This window comes from Muntiacus reevesi, chromosome 19 (assembly GCF_963930625.1).
Source record: "Muntiacus reevesi chromosome 19, mMunRee1.1, whole genome shotgun sequence".
Classification (NCBI taxonomy): Eukaryota; Metazoa; Chordata; class Mammalia; order Artiodactyla; family Cervidae; genus Muntiacus; species Muntiacus reevesi.
In genome coordinates, this window is record NC_089267.1 from 14,213,261 (window position 1) to 14,228,780 (window position 15,520).

Sequence of the window (15,520 nt, forward strand, 5' to 3'; positions counted from 1 at the left end):
AAGTTCTGGGGGATTTAATATTCGCTGCTTAATTTCTCCCCAGATATCTGGCAAGGGGGGGTGTCTACCATATTGGGTTCACTGCTTAACCTTTAGTGGGTTCTGCTTGCGACCCCATGGATTATAGCCTACCAGGCTCCTCCGTCCATGGGATTCTCCAGGCAAGAATACTGGAGTGGGTTGCCATTTCCTTCTCCAGCTGGATGACCTAGTTGGGCCTAATTTGGTATGAAAGGTAGAATGAGCAGTGGCTTTTGGCTTGAGGTACAGCATGACTTCTGGGCTTCCCAGGTGGCCCTGGTGGTAAAGAACCCACCTGCTAATGCAGGAGACGTAAAAGACAGGGGTTCAATCCCTGGGTCGGGAAGGTTCCTATGAGGAGGGCATGGCAACCCTTTCCAGTATTCTTGCCTGGAGAATCCCATGGACAAAGGAACATGATGGGTTACGGTCCATCGGTTCACAACGAGTCAGACAGGACTGAATTAACATGAATGCATGTGGTATACAGCATGACTTCTAGGAACAAGAGCTAGACTATCTGCTCATAGTCCCAGGAGGTAATGGAACAGTGCCATATGAGATTCTTGCATCATGAACTTGGAAGCAACTCCCTTGCTCCTGAGTAGCAAGAACTTGATTATTAAGCCCAAAGGGTTAAGAAACCAAAAATCTATAAATGGTGGAAGGGAATCTTCTCTCATTTTGCCGGTGTTGGGAAAAGTAGCTTCTGTTTTTCCCTCTTCTTCATCATTCACTCCTCCCCAGGGAAGAACAATGCTTCAGATTGTTGAGTGGGGAAGGAACCAAGAAGCATCATCATGAGGGCGGGAGGCACTGATTCTGGGTGTGCGTGCTCTGAAGATCCCTTAGGGGTCATTCCAAGCTCTAACTTGGGAGAAAAGAATTAAGATACCCAAATGCTGCTCTTTAACCAAGCCGAGTTCTTCAATCCAGGTGGTTATAATAACAGTATAAAACTAATCCTTTCCCCTATGGTCTTTTACTCCTCACATCCCTCCGAGTTGGGAACTGATAAAGAGTGTGAGCAATTATCACCCTCAGCTCTCAGCAAATACTGATATTTGCTGAGTAGCTAGTATGTCCCAAAGCTATGTTAAAAGTTTTCCAGTCATTGCTTCATTTAGTCCTCGCAAGTCTTTGAGACGTGCACCTGAGAGAAAACCCCAAAGCTTAAAGAGCTGAAGTGACCTGCCCAAGCCACAGGCAGCTAATCACTGTGGGTTATCTCAGACGTGAAATTGGATCCAGCCAGTTGACTCTATCCTATCATAATATGCATGCTGCTAAGTCGCTTCAGGCGTGTCTGACTCTTTGTGACCCTAGGGACTATAGCCTGCCAGGCTCCTGTGCCCTTGGGATTCTCCAGGCAAGAATATGGAGTGGGTCACCATGCCCTCCTCCAGGGGATCTTCCTGACCCAGGGATCGAACACATGTCTTTTATGTCTCCTGCATTGGCAGGTAGGTTCTTTACATCTGGCGCGAACTAAGAATCCCATCCTATCATATAATTCTCTCTTATTAAAGAAAAGATGAGAACAGAGATCCAGTTCATCCTTGTTGCAGAAATTAGAAAATTGTGGTGCCATCAATCTGTTGTGAATACTTTCTAAAGCAGATCTTTCTGAGATCTGTCAAACTGAGTTGCTGTAAAGGCTTGTCTTAAGTTAAATTACAACAGCTTGCTTCTGTGTTCATTATTCATTTATAATACAAATTTCACATCTATGATTTTTTTTACATGAATTCCAAAGGGCCAGTATGGCTAGATCCATCAACTGGTTCCCTGATTCTGCATCCAAATCCAACTTTGATGTGAGAGTATTTTTAACATGTACTATTATGAGTAATGAACAGCAATAGTTTCTAATACAATCTTGTATAAAATTAATTAAATATTGTCCTATTAGATTTCCTGCTCTAAACCTTCCATTGGGATTTTGTCTCAACTTTTATGTTTTAGCCACTCACATGAGACCATTTTAATTATGACCAAGTCTTTTATAAGATATCAAAATCAAGTGGCTTTATGACCATAAATATCAGTAATAAAAATCAATTTAGTTTTAGGCTACCAGTTTAATAATAATCTGAAAATGCAATGCTAAAACCCATAAGCACCTCAAATTTTTACACATATCACCTCTTAGAGAAATAAGAGAATAAAAAACTGAAGAGCAGGTAAATATTATAACCACATGAGAAATATATTTTGGGCTTTAAGTATATTTAAGAAAATACTTCTACAATTCTTATCAGTGAACTGTATCCACAATAATTCATGAATTATTAAATTATACTTTAATTCTAGATTGAAAGTGAAAGTGCTAGTCACTCAGTCTTGTCCGACTCTTTGTAACCCCGTGGACTATATAACCCACCAGGCTCCTGTGTCCATGGTATTCTCCAGGCAAGAATACTGGAGTGGGTTGCCATTCCCTTCTGCAGAGGATCTTCCTGACCCAGGAATCGAACCCAGGTCTCCTGCATTGCAGGCAGTTTCTTTACCATCTGAGCCACCAGGGAATAGGGCATCTTAAATAAATGTTTGCCTTTGAAAGGAAAAGTGTGTCAGATGGAAGGATGCAGAGAACTCCCTTTGAGTCTCCCAGCTCGGGGACGTGTGGGGGTGAGTTTTTACCTCTGAGATGGGTTTCTCGTACACATCTTCTCCTATGGACTTTTCCTGGGCCAGGATGGCGTCTCGGTGCAGGACCCGGAGTACTTTCTCTGGCTCCGCAGACCCGTAATGAGCCTCCAGAACCTCAGGCTTCGTTTTCTCCGTCTTCAGCATGTGGATCACATCTTCCCTGGCCTGTGATGGAAAGCACAACAAGGTCAGACAGTTGACAACGTGTATCCTTTGCCGGGCTCACAAAATCAACACGGAGTTTATTGAATACATCCCGCGGCTCGTCACGGTTATTGGCAAATCCACTGGGTGCTTTTTATTCTTCTTCTTTTTTTTTTTTTTACCAAAAGCAGATTGGCAAGCAGATACTCTGCTTCAGGTTGCTAGGAAGCAGGCAAGCAGAGAAAAGGGTTTGTGCTAATATTAACTACATAAAAATTGCTGTAAGTGGCCATGATTCTGAGAAGGGGGAAGACTGCTCCTGGGGGTACTTAGCCCATTTCAGCGCACATGAGGTCAACGACAATGTAAAGTTTTCTATTTATGCCCTCAATGTAGTACTCAAATCTGGCTTAAAATAAAACCCTGCTCTCTCCCCTTCTGGTTCTTACTCCATATGTAATTAACAAAAACAGCTTTTATTAGTGATTTCCTGTTTCCCATCAAGTGATTCATCTTGCACAGTAACACATGGTTGGCAGCTCACATGATGCTGGGCAGGGCTTCTCTAATGTATTCCCACTTGAAGGTGAAAATACAAAAAGCGTTTTGTATTGGGGTATAGTCAATTAACAATGTTGTAGTTTCAGGTGAATGGCAAAGAGACTCAGCCATACATAAACATGTATGTGAAATTTAACTCCTGTGATATCCAGACTGGCAGTCAGAGGAGTCAGGTTGGTGGAATCGGAGTTGTTCTTTTGGATTTTTTTAGTGAAACTTTAGTGTCTTGTTGATGCTCTTGAGAAAAACCACATGATTATAGGCTTTCAGTCCCATTGACTATGGTCTGCATCACATAATACAAATATGTCTGAATATATTTCCTGCTGATGAGGACTGATGAACTCTGTAGCTATGATGGAACTGACACTAAACGTACTCCTATTTGGTCGTATACTTGTTTTTCCAGTAAAGGTTATGGGTACAAAGTACCCTGACTTCATCCCAGCTTGGACCAAAGAACAAACTAGGGGCAACAGAATTTGACAGAGGAGGAGATTTTTTTCCCCTGTGTTATGCTAATCGTGGGTTTTAAATCATAAACCTGGCTCATTATCACGGCATTCTAAAGAAAGGAGCTAACTCTTATCTCTGAGTCAGGACCCCTAGTATAAAGTTTGTCTTTCTTGAGATTTCTTACTTTTATTGCTTTTTCGTAGTCTCTGAATTCATCTAATTCCAAATGGCCAGAGATGAATTTATTACAGAAACGTCAATGGACTGGAATTTGCAGATTTTCCCCATGTTGTTTCTGCCACATATACATGTGCTCTTTCAAGACAAAAATGGAAAATATTAATTTTGAAGAAACCAGTGGTTTGGGATTAATGAGAAAGTATAAGTCAGAAAATAGTTTAATGGAAAGGCAATGTGTTTCCGTGCAGGGCAAAAGGACAAAGCACAGACCCAGCGTCAGGCTAGCTATACAGCATTTTTTGCAAATTAGAAAGAGGTGCCGGCTTCTTCCAGGAGTCACAGCTCTGAGTCAGGGTGCAGCCTGCCTAGCATGCAGAGTGGACTCCTGTGGTCCCTTGGCCAGGCACCCCTGTATGAGGCCCAGCTCCACATCTGTGTGTGGTGATCTTGTCCTGAAGGAGGCCAAGGTATGTCCATTGTTATCGGACAGTGTAAACAAAGAGCTTTACAACTGTAAATAGGTAGCTATTTTAGTTTAAAAGTTTAAGCTATCTGGTTTAAAAATATGTAAATATTATTGGTATCTTTCTTTTTAACCAAATTTTTTGAATTCTCTTAGAAGAAAACAACTGATGTGAAACACCCATTTCTTCTCTCCCTAAAAAATGTGCTTATGCTTGAACTGTATTGATTGTGATATACTACATATACCACACATTTCATTCTGAGTTCATTACCCTAGACACCAATTACCAAAGGAAAAGAGGTTATAGTTATGTAACACTGTGCATTACATATTTAGAATCACATTATTCATCAGGAACTAAAAGCTTTTTAATTGCTATCATAATCATGAAAGGAATATACATGTTGCCTATAAATCACTGCTATTTAAAATGGTTTAATATGGTAAATCAGTCATTCATAATCCAGTGATTAAACCGTGGTATCTGTTTCATCAGGGAAATAATGAAGATGTGAAGACAATAAATATTTCTTGTTACTTTAAACATGATTCAATAATTGAATCATGATTCAATTAAATAAAACCACTTTACATCTCTGCTTTGAGAGTCTTGTTAATTTTTGTAGAAAGGAATGAAATTCAAAGTGTGAGAAAGTTCCTGTTGTTGAACATTACTGTTTTCACATGGAAGTTTTACCACAAGCAAGCAGTTAAAGTCTTAGGGTTCTGGGAAGCTGTTAAATAAACCACTGTATTTAAAGATGTAAAAAGACCCAGAGGGAGAAATACTTTGAAGAGGGTTTAAGAAAGGAGAGAGAAGGAGATCATAGGAAGAAGAGACAATGAAAACTTTTAGTTGACTTAGCCATGATGATGGAGAATGAATAGGAGATTAGGGTATAAAAACAGACACAGAGGGATCCCATCCTCTCTTCTATCCTTCAAGGTCACCCTTCCTGCCAAGGGAGGCATACACAGTCCAAGAACAAAGATGTCCCTGCAGAATTGAAACCATACTGCAGGGAACAAGGGGTTGTCTCAAATTGGCTGCATAAGGAGCTGATCCAAAACATTTGAGGGCAGCAGAGAGCCGCTCTGCAAAGCCCAAGTCCAACAGGTGAATGTGTGATTCATTGCACAAAGTGAAGGGTGTGTCTCTGGACTTTGGGGCCTCCCCAGTGGCTTAGCCTTAAGGAATCCACCTGCAAGTCAGGAGCCGCAGGAGGTGTGAGTTCGATCCCTGGGTCGGGAAGACCCCCTGGAGGAGGGTATAGCAACCCACTCCAGTATTCTTGCCCGGAGAATCCCATGGACAGAAGAGCATGTGGAGTCCATTGGGTCGCAAAGAATTGGACAGGACTGAAGCGGCTCAGCGTGCACACAAGCTCTGGACTTTGCTGTCAAAGTAGGGAGGGAGGCAACAGAATAAGACACAGGAGAGGTGGAGCCCACACAGGTGACATAGTTCAAAAGAGGACTGAATCCAGTCATCCCTTCAATAAATATTTGCGCACATTCAGTATTGGAGATATAATTGCTCTCAGAGGCATTGAAGTCTAGAGGGAAACCGGAAAAACAATTGAAAGATATTTACATTGTAACATGGTGAGCCTTAGGATAGAGGAGATAACAGAGGCTAAGAAGAATCTTTCTGACTTGAATCTGAGCTGAGAGGAGGCTTCCTGCAGAAAGTGACATGAAATCTCTCATGAGTACTTTAGCTGGAGAAAGAGGGGTAGAGTTAGGATAAGACCGTTCTTGGGGAAGGGAAGCCTGTAGGCAAAGGTCAAATGGAATAGATTTAGATGCCTGCGCTGGGGCCACAGGAGGCTGAAGTGATAAATAAGGGACAACTCATGAAAAGCCTATAAACCAGACAGTGAGTGTGCATTTTATCATGGAAGAGCACGAAACCTTGAACTTTCTTTTTATTTGTTTTATATGTGCCAGGTCACACAGGAACCTAGCATTCTTTTGTTTGTTTGTTTGTTTGTTTTGGCTGAGCTGGGTCTTCATTGCTGTGCCCAGGCTTTCTCTAGTTGCAGTGAAACTAGTCTAGAAACTAGACTGCGGGGCTACTCTCTAGATGTGGTGCACGGGCTTCTCACCACAGTGGCTGCTTTTGTTGCAGAACAGACTCTAGGTGCATGGGCTTCAGTAGCTGCAGTGTACAGGCTCAGTAACTGAGGCTCGCATGCCCTAGAGCGTGGGCTCAGTGGTTATGGCACATGGGCTTTGTTGCTGCTCAGCTTGTGGAATCTTCCCAGAGCAGGGATTGAACCCGTGTCCCCTGCATTGGCAGGCAGATTCTTATCCACTGGGCCACCAGGAAAGTCTGAGCCTTGGAATTTCTAAGCAACAGAATTGTGACATGGTCAGATTGGTGTGTTAGAAAGATCATTCACTGTGTTAAACATGCCCAAATTCTGAGTCAGCATGTCTAATGGTGCGATCCAGGCACTGTAATTAAAGCAGAGCTGCACTTAGAAATCACTGTGTATGTGTGCTTGATCATGTTCAACTCTTTGTGACCCCCATGGACTAGAGCCCGCCAGAGTCCTTACTGTGTGCATGCGTGCTAAGTCGCTTAAGTCATGCCCAACTCTTTGCGACACTATGGACTGTAGCCTGCCAGGCTCCTCTGTCCCAGGGATTCTCCAGGCAAGAATACGGGAGTGGGTTGCCATGCCCTTCTCCAGGGGATCTTCCCAACCCAGGGATCGAACCTAAATCTCTTTACATCTCCTGCATTGGCAGACAGCTTCTTTACCACTGGCCCCACCTAGAAAGACTCCTCACTATTTTAGACCAATTCAACACCAAAAGCTGTTAAAATATCTGCTATGTTGGTTCAAGGCCCCAGCAGGACCATCTGATTCCCAAGGATGTGCTTGTCCCAGAGGTTTCTCCTGTTCTCACTGGGTCTTCAATTCCATTGATCTTCTTCACCAAGGAATCCTGGCCACTTCAGACCACCAACATAAACCAGGAGAGTTGCAGGGAACTGGTGAAAGTATTTGCTACCAACTCTCTCATTTTGCCTGGGACTAAGAAGAACAAAATCCCACAAAGCTGGACTTTGGCCAATCAGGACAGTCCCAGGCAAATTGGGATGAGTTGATTATCCAAGGGCAAACAGGGAGTGGACAGGAGACTGGATATTCCACAATGTTCCTACATCTTACAGGGCAGCCGCGATGGACTTACTCAAGAACTGAATTTCACAGTGTTTCCAAAACTCAGCTTTCTTTAAAAGCAAAATTCCATTGTTGATGACTGTGCCTAGTGACAACTTTAACTATGTTTTAAACTTGTGGGATTTTTTAATCTTTGGGAAAATCCATAATGAGTAAGAGACAATATTTAGTGTTTATGCCCATGTGACAAAGCCATTCTGCACTTCTAAATGGGTACGTGTCTAACTCTGGGAGGATGGGGAATCAAGATGAGCCGTTGAACTTCAAATTCAACAGGGTGCCTCCTCTTGAAGCTCTCAGATTAGTTAAAGACTTGGGGTGGGTGGTAAATAGTTTAAAACTTTCAGAACATTGATACAATATTAATATTGACTTGAATGTTTAGGGCAAAACAGAAGACTTAGAAAACATTTGCTTGAAGTGAACAGCTTGAGACAGTTTCTTAGATGGTGCCACCATGATCCCCAGCATGACGGTACACTTACTTAAGTTGAGAGGGAACACAGCCAGGTGGGAGGTTTGAGATGCCTGCTCCTAACTGCCGACATTGCACACCTCAACCAAGCCATTCCCTGCTAATAGCGGTTGACCTTGAGTGGGGGATATATTTTGAGGACAGAATAAATTTTGTTTCTATGCTTTGGAAGAACCAGAATGTCACAGTTTTTAAAAACTATCACTTTTTCATATATTTAATTAGCTACCTAAACATGAATATGAATATCACTGCATTGAGCTAAAGGACCCTAGGAAAGATGGCCCTGGAAGACTAACATATACCCATTCTGTAAATACTTTCCCATTCTGGGAACTCAACTCAATGTTCTGTATCTATTTAAATAAGGTAATTTATTAGTTTACTTGACCTACTTATTTCCTAGGTTGTGAGCTGCTTTGAGGTCAGGGACTATGTCTACAATGTCTACTAAAAGAGTGCCTACCCGCATGATAGCGACTCAGTAAATATTTGTTAAAATAAAGAAAATTAATTAATTGATGTGAAGTCAGAGAGGTATAAACTGACACTGAAAAGTTCAGAACAACCTTAACTAGCCTTGTTTAAAAGATCTAAACAATTACATTTTTCAACTTCTGCTCTTCCATCTGACATTCTTGTCTACAGTTTAGGAGTCACTTTCTTCTTCTGAAGTTTATTCCAAAAAGAAAATATGTAAACTGAATAAGGAAAAACAGTACATTCCACCAGAATGTTACTACAGGAAACAAACTATCTTTAAATCTCATACAAGTTGAATTATACTGTTCTCTCTAGTTAGGTAAAATGGAATATTATAAATGTATTGGAAGAATAAAAGCTATGTAATTTATGATAGTATTAGCTATCACTATAGAAATTAGTAATTTTTTTTCCTTTTTTTCCCCTCATTTTTTTCCCATTTTTTTTTTTCCTTCTCAATGTTAGAAAGCAAAGGTAACATAATTAGTGCCACAACAACACACAAGAAGATTCAGACATGGTTAAACGGCCATCAGGACTAAAAATGTGTCTTTTAAGTTTTTCTCTAGAAATTTCTCTCTATAACTCTATGGTTAATAGTAGCCTAAAAGTCTCTATACAGCTTGTTCATTAAAGATCACTTCTTTGTAGCACTTCAGCTGAACTATCCAAAAAGAAAAAAAAAAGCTTTTATTAAAATATCACTCAAGATGGAGGGGACATATGTATACCTATGGCTGATCCATGTTGATGTATGACAGAAACCAACACAATATTGTGATTATCCTTCAATTAAAAATAAATACATTAAGAAAAAAGAAATATCACAAGCAGAACTTCCCTGGTGATCCAGTGGTTAAGAATCCATTTGCTAATTTAGGAGACCCGGGTTCAAGCCCTGGTCCAGTGAGATTCCACGTGCCTCGGGGCAGTGCAGCCTGTGTGCCGTAACGACAGCACGCTCCGGAGCCCGAGCTCCGCAGTAAGAGAAGCCACTGCAATGAGAAGCCTGCACACCACATCAGGCTAGCCCCTGCTCACCACAACTAGAAAAAGCCCACGCACAGCAACAAAGGCCTAATGCAGCCAAAAGGAAATAGTAAAATTATGTTTTAAAATCAGAAGCAGATGCTATTTTCATATTAAAACTTGCTTTTATTAATATCATGATAGTTTGAATTTTTTAAAAGGAAAATTCCTCAAAAATCCTAATAATTTTTTTTTTACAGAAATAGAAGAATCCATTCTAAAGTGCATATGGAATTTCAAGAGACAACAAATATCCAAAGGGATGGCCAAAGAGCCAGTCTTGAAAAAGAACAAAATTCAGGTCTCATACATTCTAATTTCAAAACTTACTACAAAGCTACAGCAATCAAAACATCATGATACTGGCATAAATACAGATAGTTAGGATGGTAGAACAGAAAAGAGATCCCAGAAACAAAACCTCGTATATATAGTCACATGATTTTCAGTAAGAATGTCAAGGCTATTCAATGGAAAAAGGATAGTCTTTTCAACAAATGATGCTGGGAAAACTGGATATCCAGAATGAAGATGGACCCTTACCTTATACAAAAATTAAAACAAATAAAAAACCTGAATGGAGAGCTAAAACTCCTAGAAGAAAACATAGGGGAAAAGCTTCAAGATATTGGATTTGGCAATGATTTCTTGGATAGGACACCAAAAGCACAAGCAATAAAAGAAAAAATAGATAAATTGAACTATATCAAAATTTAAAACTTCTGTGTATCAAAGAACAGAATTGACAGAGAGAAAAGCAATCCACAGAATGAGAGAAATTATTTGCATATCATATGTTTGATAAAGGATTAATATCCAGAATATATAAAGAATTGCTATAACTCAACAACAACAAAAACACTTTACAATGGCCAAAGGACCTAAATAGACATTAATTTTTTTTAATTTTATTGAAGTATAGTTGAGGTACAATATAAGTTACAGGTATAAAATATAGTGATTCACAGTTTTTTAAGGTTATACTTCATTTATAGTTATATAAAATATTGGCTATATTCCCTATGTTGTACAATATATCCTTGTAGTTTATACCTAATAGTTTGCACCTTTTAATCCCATGCCCTTATGTTACCCCACTACCCTTCCCTCCCCCCACTGGTAACCACTAGTTTGTTCTACATAGGTGTGAATCTGCTGCCTTTTTGTTGTTGTTATATTCACTAGTTGTATTTTTTTGATTCCACATATAAGTGATATCATACAATATTTTTGTCTTTCTCTGCCTGAGTTCTTTCACTAGCATAATGCCCTTCAGGTTCATCCATGGAGTTACAAATGGCAAAATTTAGGGGTTTTTTTATGGCTCTGTGTGTGTGTGTGTGTGTGTGTGTATGTATATGGGCTCAGTTGTGTTCAACTCTTTGCAACGCTATAGACTATAGCCAGTCAGGCTCCTCTTTCCATGGAATTTTCCAGGCAAGAATAGTGAGTGGATTGCTATTTCCTACTCCAGGAGATCTTCACAATCCTGGAGTTGAACCCAAGTCTCTTTATATCTCCTGCATTGGCAGGCAGATTCTTTACCACTGAGCCAACTGGGAAGCCCTTTGCCACATCTTTTTTATCGATTCATCAACCTAAGTGTTGATGGACAGTTAAGTTGCTTCCATATCTTGGAAATCATAAATAATGCTGCTGTGAATGTTGGGGTGCATGTATCTTTTTGAATTAGCTTCCCCCCCCCCAGATACACACATGGGGTCGCAGAAGAGTCAGACATCACTTAGCAACTAGTTAACAACAACACAAAGTAAATAGGTATTTCTAAGGTATACAAATGGCCAACAAGAACATGAAAGGACACTCACTATTGCTTATCATAGAAGTCAAAACCACAGGGAGATACCACTTCACACCTATTTGGATGGCTGTCATCAAAAACAGTAACAAGTATCAAAAAGGGTGTAGAGAAATTGGAATCCTGTACACTGTAAAATGATTTAGGTACAATGGTATGGCAGTTTTTCAAAAAATTACAAATAAATTATCATATTATCCAGTAATTCCAATTCTGGGCATATACCCCAAAGAATTGAAAGCAGGAACACTTACATTTATAGTAGCATTATTCACCATAGCCAAAAGGTGGAAACAACCCAAGTATTCATTGACAGATGAATGGATAAACAATGTGGTCAGTTATTCAGCCAGTTCAGTCACTCAGTCATGTCCAACTCTGCAGCCCCACGAATTGCAGCAAGCCAGGCCTCCCTGTCCATCACCAACTCCTGAAGTTTATTCAAACTCATGTCCATCAAGTCAGTGATGCCATCCAGCCATCTCATCCTTTGTTGTCCCCCTCTCCTCCTGACTTCGATCTTTCCCAGCATCAGGGTCTTTTCAAATGGGTCAGTTTTTCGCATCAGGTGGTCAAAGTATTGAAGTTTCAGCTTCAACATCAGTCCTTCCAATGAACATTCAGGACTGATTTCCTTTAGGATGGACTGGTTGGATCTCCTTGCTGTCCAAGGGACTCTCAAGAGTCTTTTTTTCTCCAACACCACAGTTCAAACACATCAATTCTTCAGTGCTCAGCTTTCTTTATAGTTCAACTCTCACATCCATACGTAACTACTGGAAAAACCATAGCTTTGACTAGACGGAACTTTGTTGGCAAAGTAATGTCTCTGATTTTTAATATGCTGTCTAGGTTGGTCATAACAATGTGGCATATACATACAAAGGCTTTCTTGGTAGCTCAAATGGTAGAGAATCTGCCTGCAAGGCAAGAGACCCAGGTTCAATCCCTGGGTCAGGAAGATCCCTTGGAGAAGGGCATGGCAACTCACTCCAGTATTCTTGCCTGGAGAATCCCATGGACAGAGGAACCTGGTGGGCTCCAGTGCAGAGGGTCACAAAGAGTCGGACATGATTGAGTGACGAACACATACATATACATATAATGCAGTTACTCATCCTTTTTTAAAAAAGGAAATTCTGACACATGCTCCAACATGGATGAACCTTGAAGACCCTATGCCAAGTGAAATAAGCTAGTCACAAAAGGACAAATACTATATGATTCCATTTATATGAGGTACTTAGAAAAGTCAAATTCATAGAGACAGAAAGTGGAGGTGGTTGGCAGGGGCAGTGGGGAAGGAGGATAGACAGTGGTTGTTCAGTGGGAACAGAGTTCTGGGTTTGGAAGATGAGAAGCTTTCTGCAGATGGATGTATGGTGGTGATAATACAAAAGGTGAATGCATTTAATGCTGATGAATTGTACACTTAAAAATGGTTACAATGGTAAATTTTATGTTATGTATATTTTGCCACAGTTTTAAAAACATCAGAAGTACCACTTTGTTATCCCCCCAAAGATGCAAATAAGAAGATACAAATTACCCTCAATCCTTTATCTAGAGAATACCACTTTTTTGAATAAAAAGGTAAAATTCCATGTAATAAATTGTAAAAGTGCAGTCACATTTTCCTTGTGGTTACCTAGCTGAACATCATAGTCATCCATGGATTTAAACATTTTCATGACTTGTGTGGTTTTTTTTTTCTTTTTTACCCACATTGGGATATTAATAGCAAGACAGCTGCTATGTCCCAGATTAGAAATTAGATAAGGCCACAGGTTCCCCCCTGCAGCGCTGTGATTCTGTAGTGTATAATTGCTTAAATTCTGAAAGACTGCAGGCTTTTGGTACTGTACTAGTAAAGACCCTGGGCAGAGACCTTAAACGGCCCACCCCTATATGTAATCAGGTCCCAGAGAAGGGTCCAGCTTTCTGTGAGCCCCTGAGAAGCTGAGTTCCATAAAACGTGGGCGAAGTGATTGCTAAGGCACAGCTGCGTGGTGGTTTTCTCACTGTGGTTATTTATTCAGCGCCGTGAATTTCACCCGCTCAACATAAACCAGCTAGAAGAGACCCAGGACTGACAGAGCATCTGTAGCAGACCTGACACCAGACGTCTTTTTACAGACTCCTCTTGTCCAATGCCAATGTTTATTTATGTAAATTTTGTTCACCTCCCCACTTCATCCTATGATTGTCTCCTCCACAGATGGCCTCTCCAAGAATTTCTCAAGCTTGAGTGAAATCCCTCTATGTAATCTTGTCTGGAGGATTGACTGGCAGGGCTATTTGCATGAGGGACCGAGGCTCTTCCTGGGAAAGAGCTCGTCCCCAGGGGAGGAAGGGCGCCATTTTGATCGAAGGACAATGGGGCAGGGTCAGAGGGCAAGGGTCAGTCTGAGTGCAGCCCAGCGCCTCTCCCTCCGACGCGCCCCCCAGCTCAGCCCCCTCGACCGACGCCTGGGTCCCAGGGTGAAGGACTGCCATGAAAGAACCCAGTAAGAACTAGAGGAGGGTACATTAGAATGCAGCAGTAAGCGGGAAGGGCGGGCAGGGGCAGCCCCTCTCTGTCGGGCATCCTGCTCCCAGGATGGACGCATGGGCTGAGCCCCCTCCAAGAAGACATCAACTGACAAGACACGGAGGAGAGCGCCCTGGATTGCAGACAGCCGTGCGGGCTGTACCTTCAGAACAGCAGGCCTCACCGCAGTAGGCTGGAGGCGGAAGAGCAGGGACAAAGGTCAAATGGTAGCCCAGAGTAGGGTGTGCAACGCGTGTGGGCCACCCTCTGAGGACTCCCTTGCTCTTGGGAGAAACCTAAGGGGCCCGGCACCCCCACAGAGCAGGTGGGGGCGGGGGCAGGAGAGGGAAACGATAGTTTCTTTGATCTTATTTTTATCCTCCCACTGGTGAGGGCTGGGACATACAAGTAATACTCTTTCAAAGAGAAAATAGTGCCAGTCAGCAAGATAAGGCCATATCGCCTAGATAAAATTTATAGGGGTGGTTTGTTTGAATCGTATAACACGAAATTCCTTTGGATTTGTTGTGCTTTTTGATGTACTCATTTCAGCCTCTGGCCTAAGTGAATTCTATATTGATGGCATTTGACCAAATTAGAACAACTAGAGTTTCAGTTTTTGAACAAAAACACAAGAAAATCTCAGCCATTATGAACCTATAGGGCATGATGTAACTCAAAAATAAAAATTAGAGATTTTTTCCATTGTAGGGGTTTGGGAGTAGGATGAACTCCCAAAGTGAATTCATTTAGAATTATGAATTATGAAGGCCCTCTTCTCTTAAAGAGAACATAATATGCATAAGTTAATGTCTTTTTGAGAACTTGGAATGGTCATTCTAAGTATCAGCTCTCGGATGTACTGAAGATGTTTATTGCTATATGCTTTCTTAACCCACTTGTTTTTTTGTCTTCATCTTTAAACAAATTGCTGCTGGTAACTTATAGCTAATTTTTTCTCCTACTCGAGAGAAGCAGTGCAGTGAAAACAGTATGCAGTTGGGTCTCTTGAGTTGGACTTCCCTTGTGGCTCAGCTGGTAAAGAATCCACCTGCAATGCGGGAGACCTGGGTTCAATCCCTGGGTTGGGAAGATCCCTGGGGAAGGGAAAGGCTACCCACTCCAGTATTCTGTCCTAGAGAATTCCTTGGACTGTATAGTCCATGGGGTCGAAAAGAGTTGGACACGACTGAGCAACTTTCACTTTCACCCTTGAGTTAGAAACATACATCAGCCCTGCTGCTAGTGTGACCTTGAATGAGTGAGTTACCTTCTCTGAACTCGGTTTCTTCATCTGTAAAATGGGCACAGCAGTAGTTCCTTTACAGATTTTACTTGAGCTGATGTATAAAAAGGACCTGGCAAATGTTAGCTACCCTGCCTTTTGTGATCCAGTCACACTGTGGCTCTGCTAATGTGCCCTTCAGCCAGGACTAGATTGACTGATGTGGAACAGCTGGATCTACTGAGCAACACAGCCAAAAGCCTTTCCATCCACAGGGCCTTC

At 41.4% G+C, this 15,520-nt stretch overlaps 1 protein-coding gene across 4 annotated transcripts in view; it reads right to left on the bottom strand.

Moving 5' to 3' along the window:
• The window catches only part of FILIP1 (filamin A interacting protein 1), a 214,818-nt gene that overhangs the window by 67,586 nt on the left and 131,712 nt on the right, over nt 1–15,520 (bottom strand). For 3 of the 4 annotated variants that reach the window (XM_065911383.1, XM_065911382.1, XM_065911381.1), the window contains exon 3: nt 2,665–2,838. In XM_065911383.1, the coding sequence (XP_065767455.1) occupies nt 2,665–2,838 (174 nt within the window). Of the gene's footprint in view, nt 1–2,664; nt 2,839–4,018; nt 4,108–15,520 lie in introns of those variants that run through there. The other variant, XM_065911384.1, reaches the window with a different exon arrangement.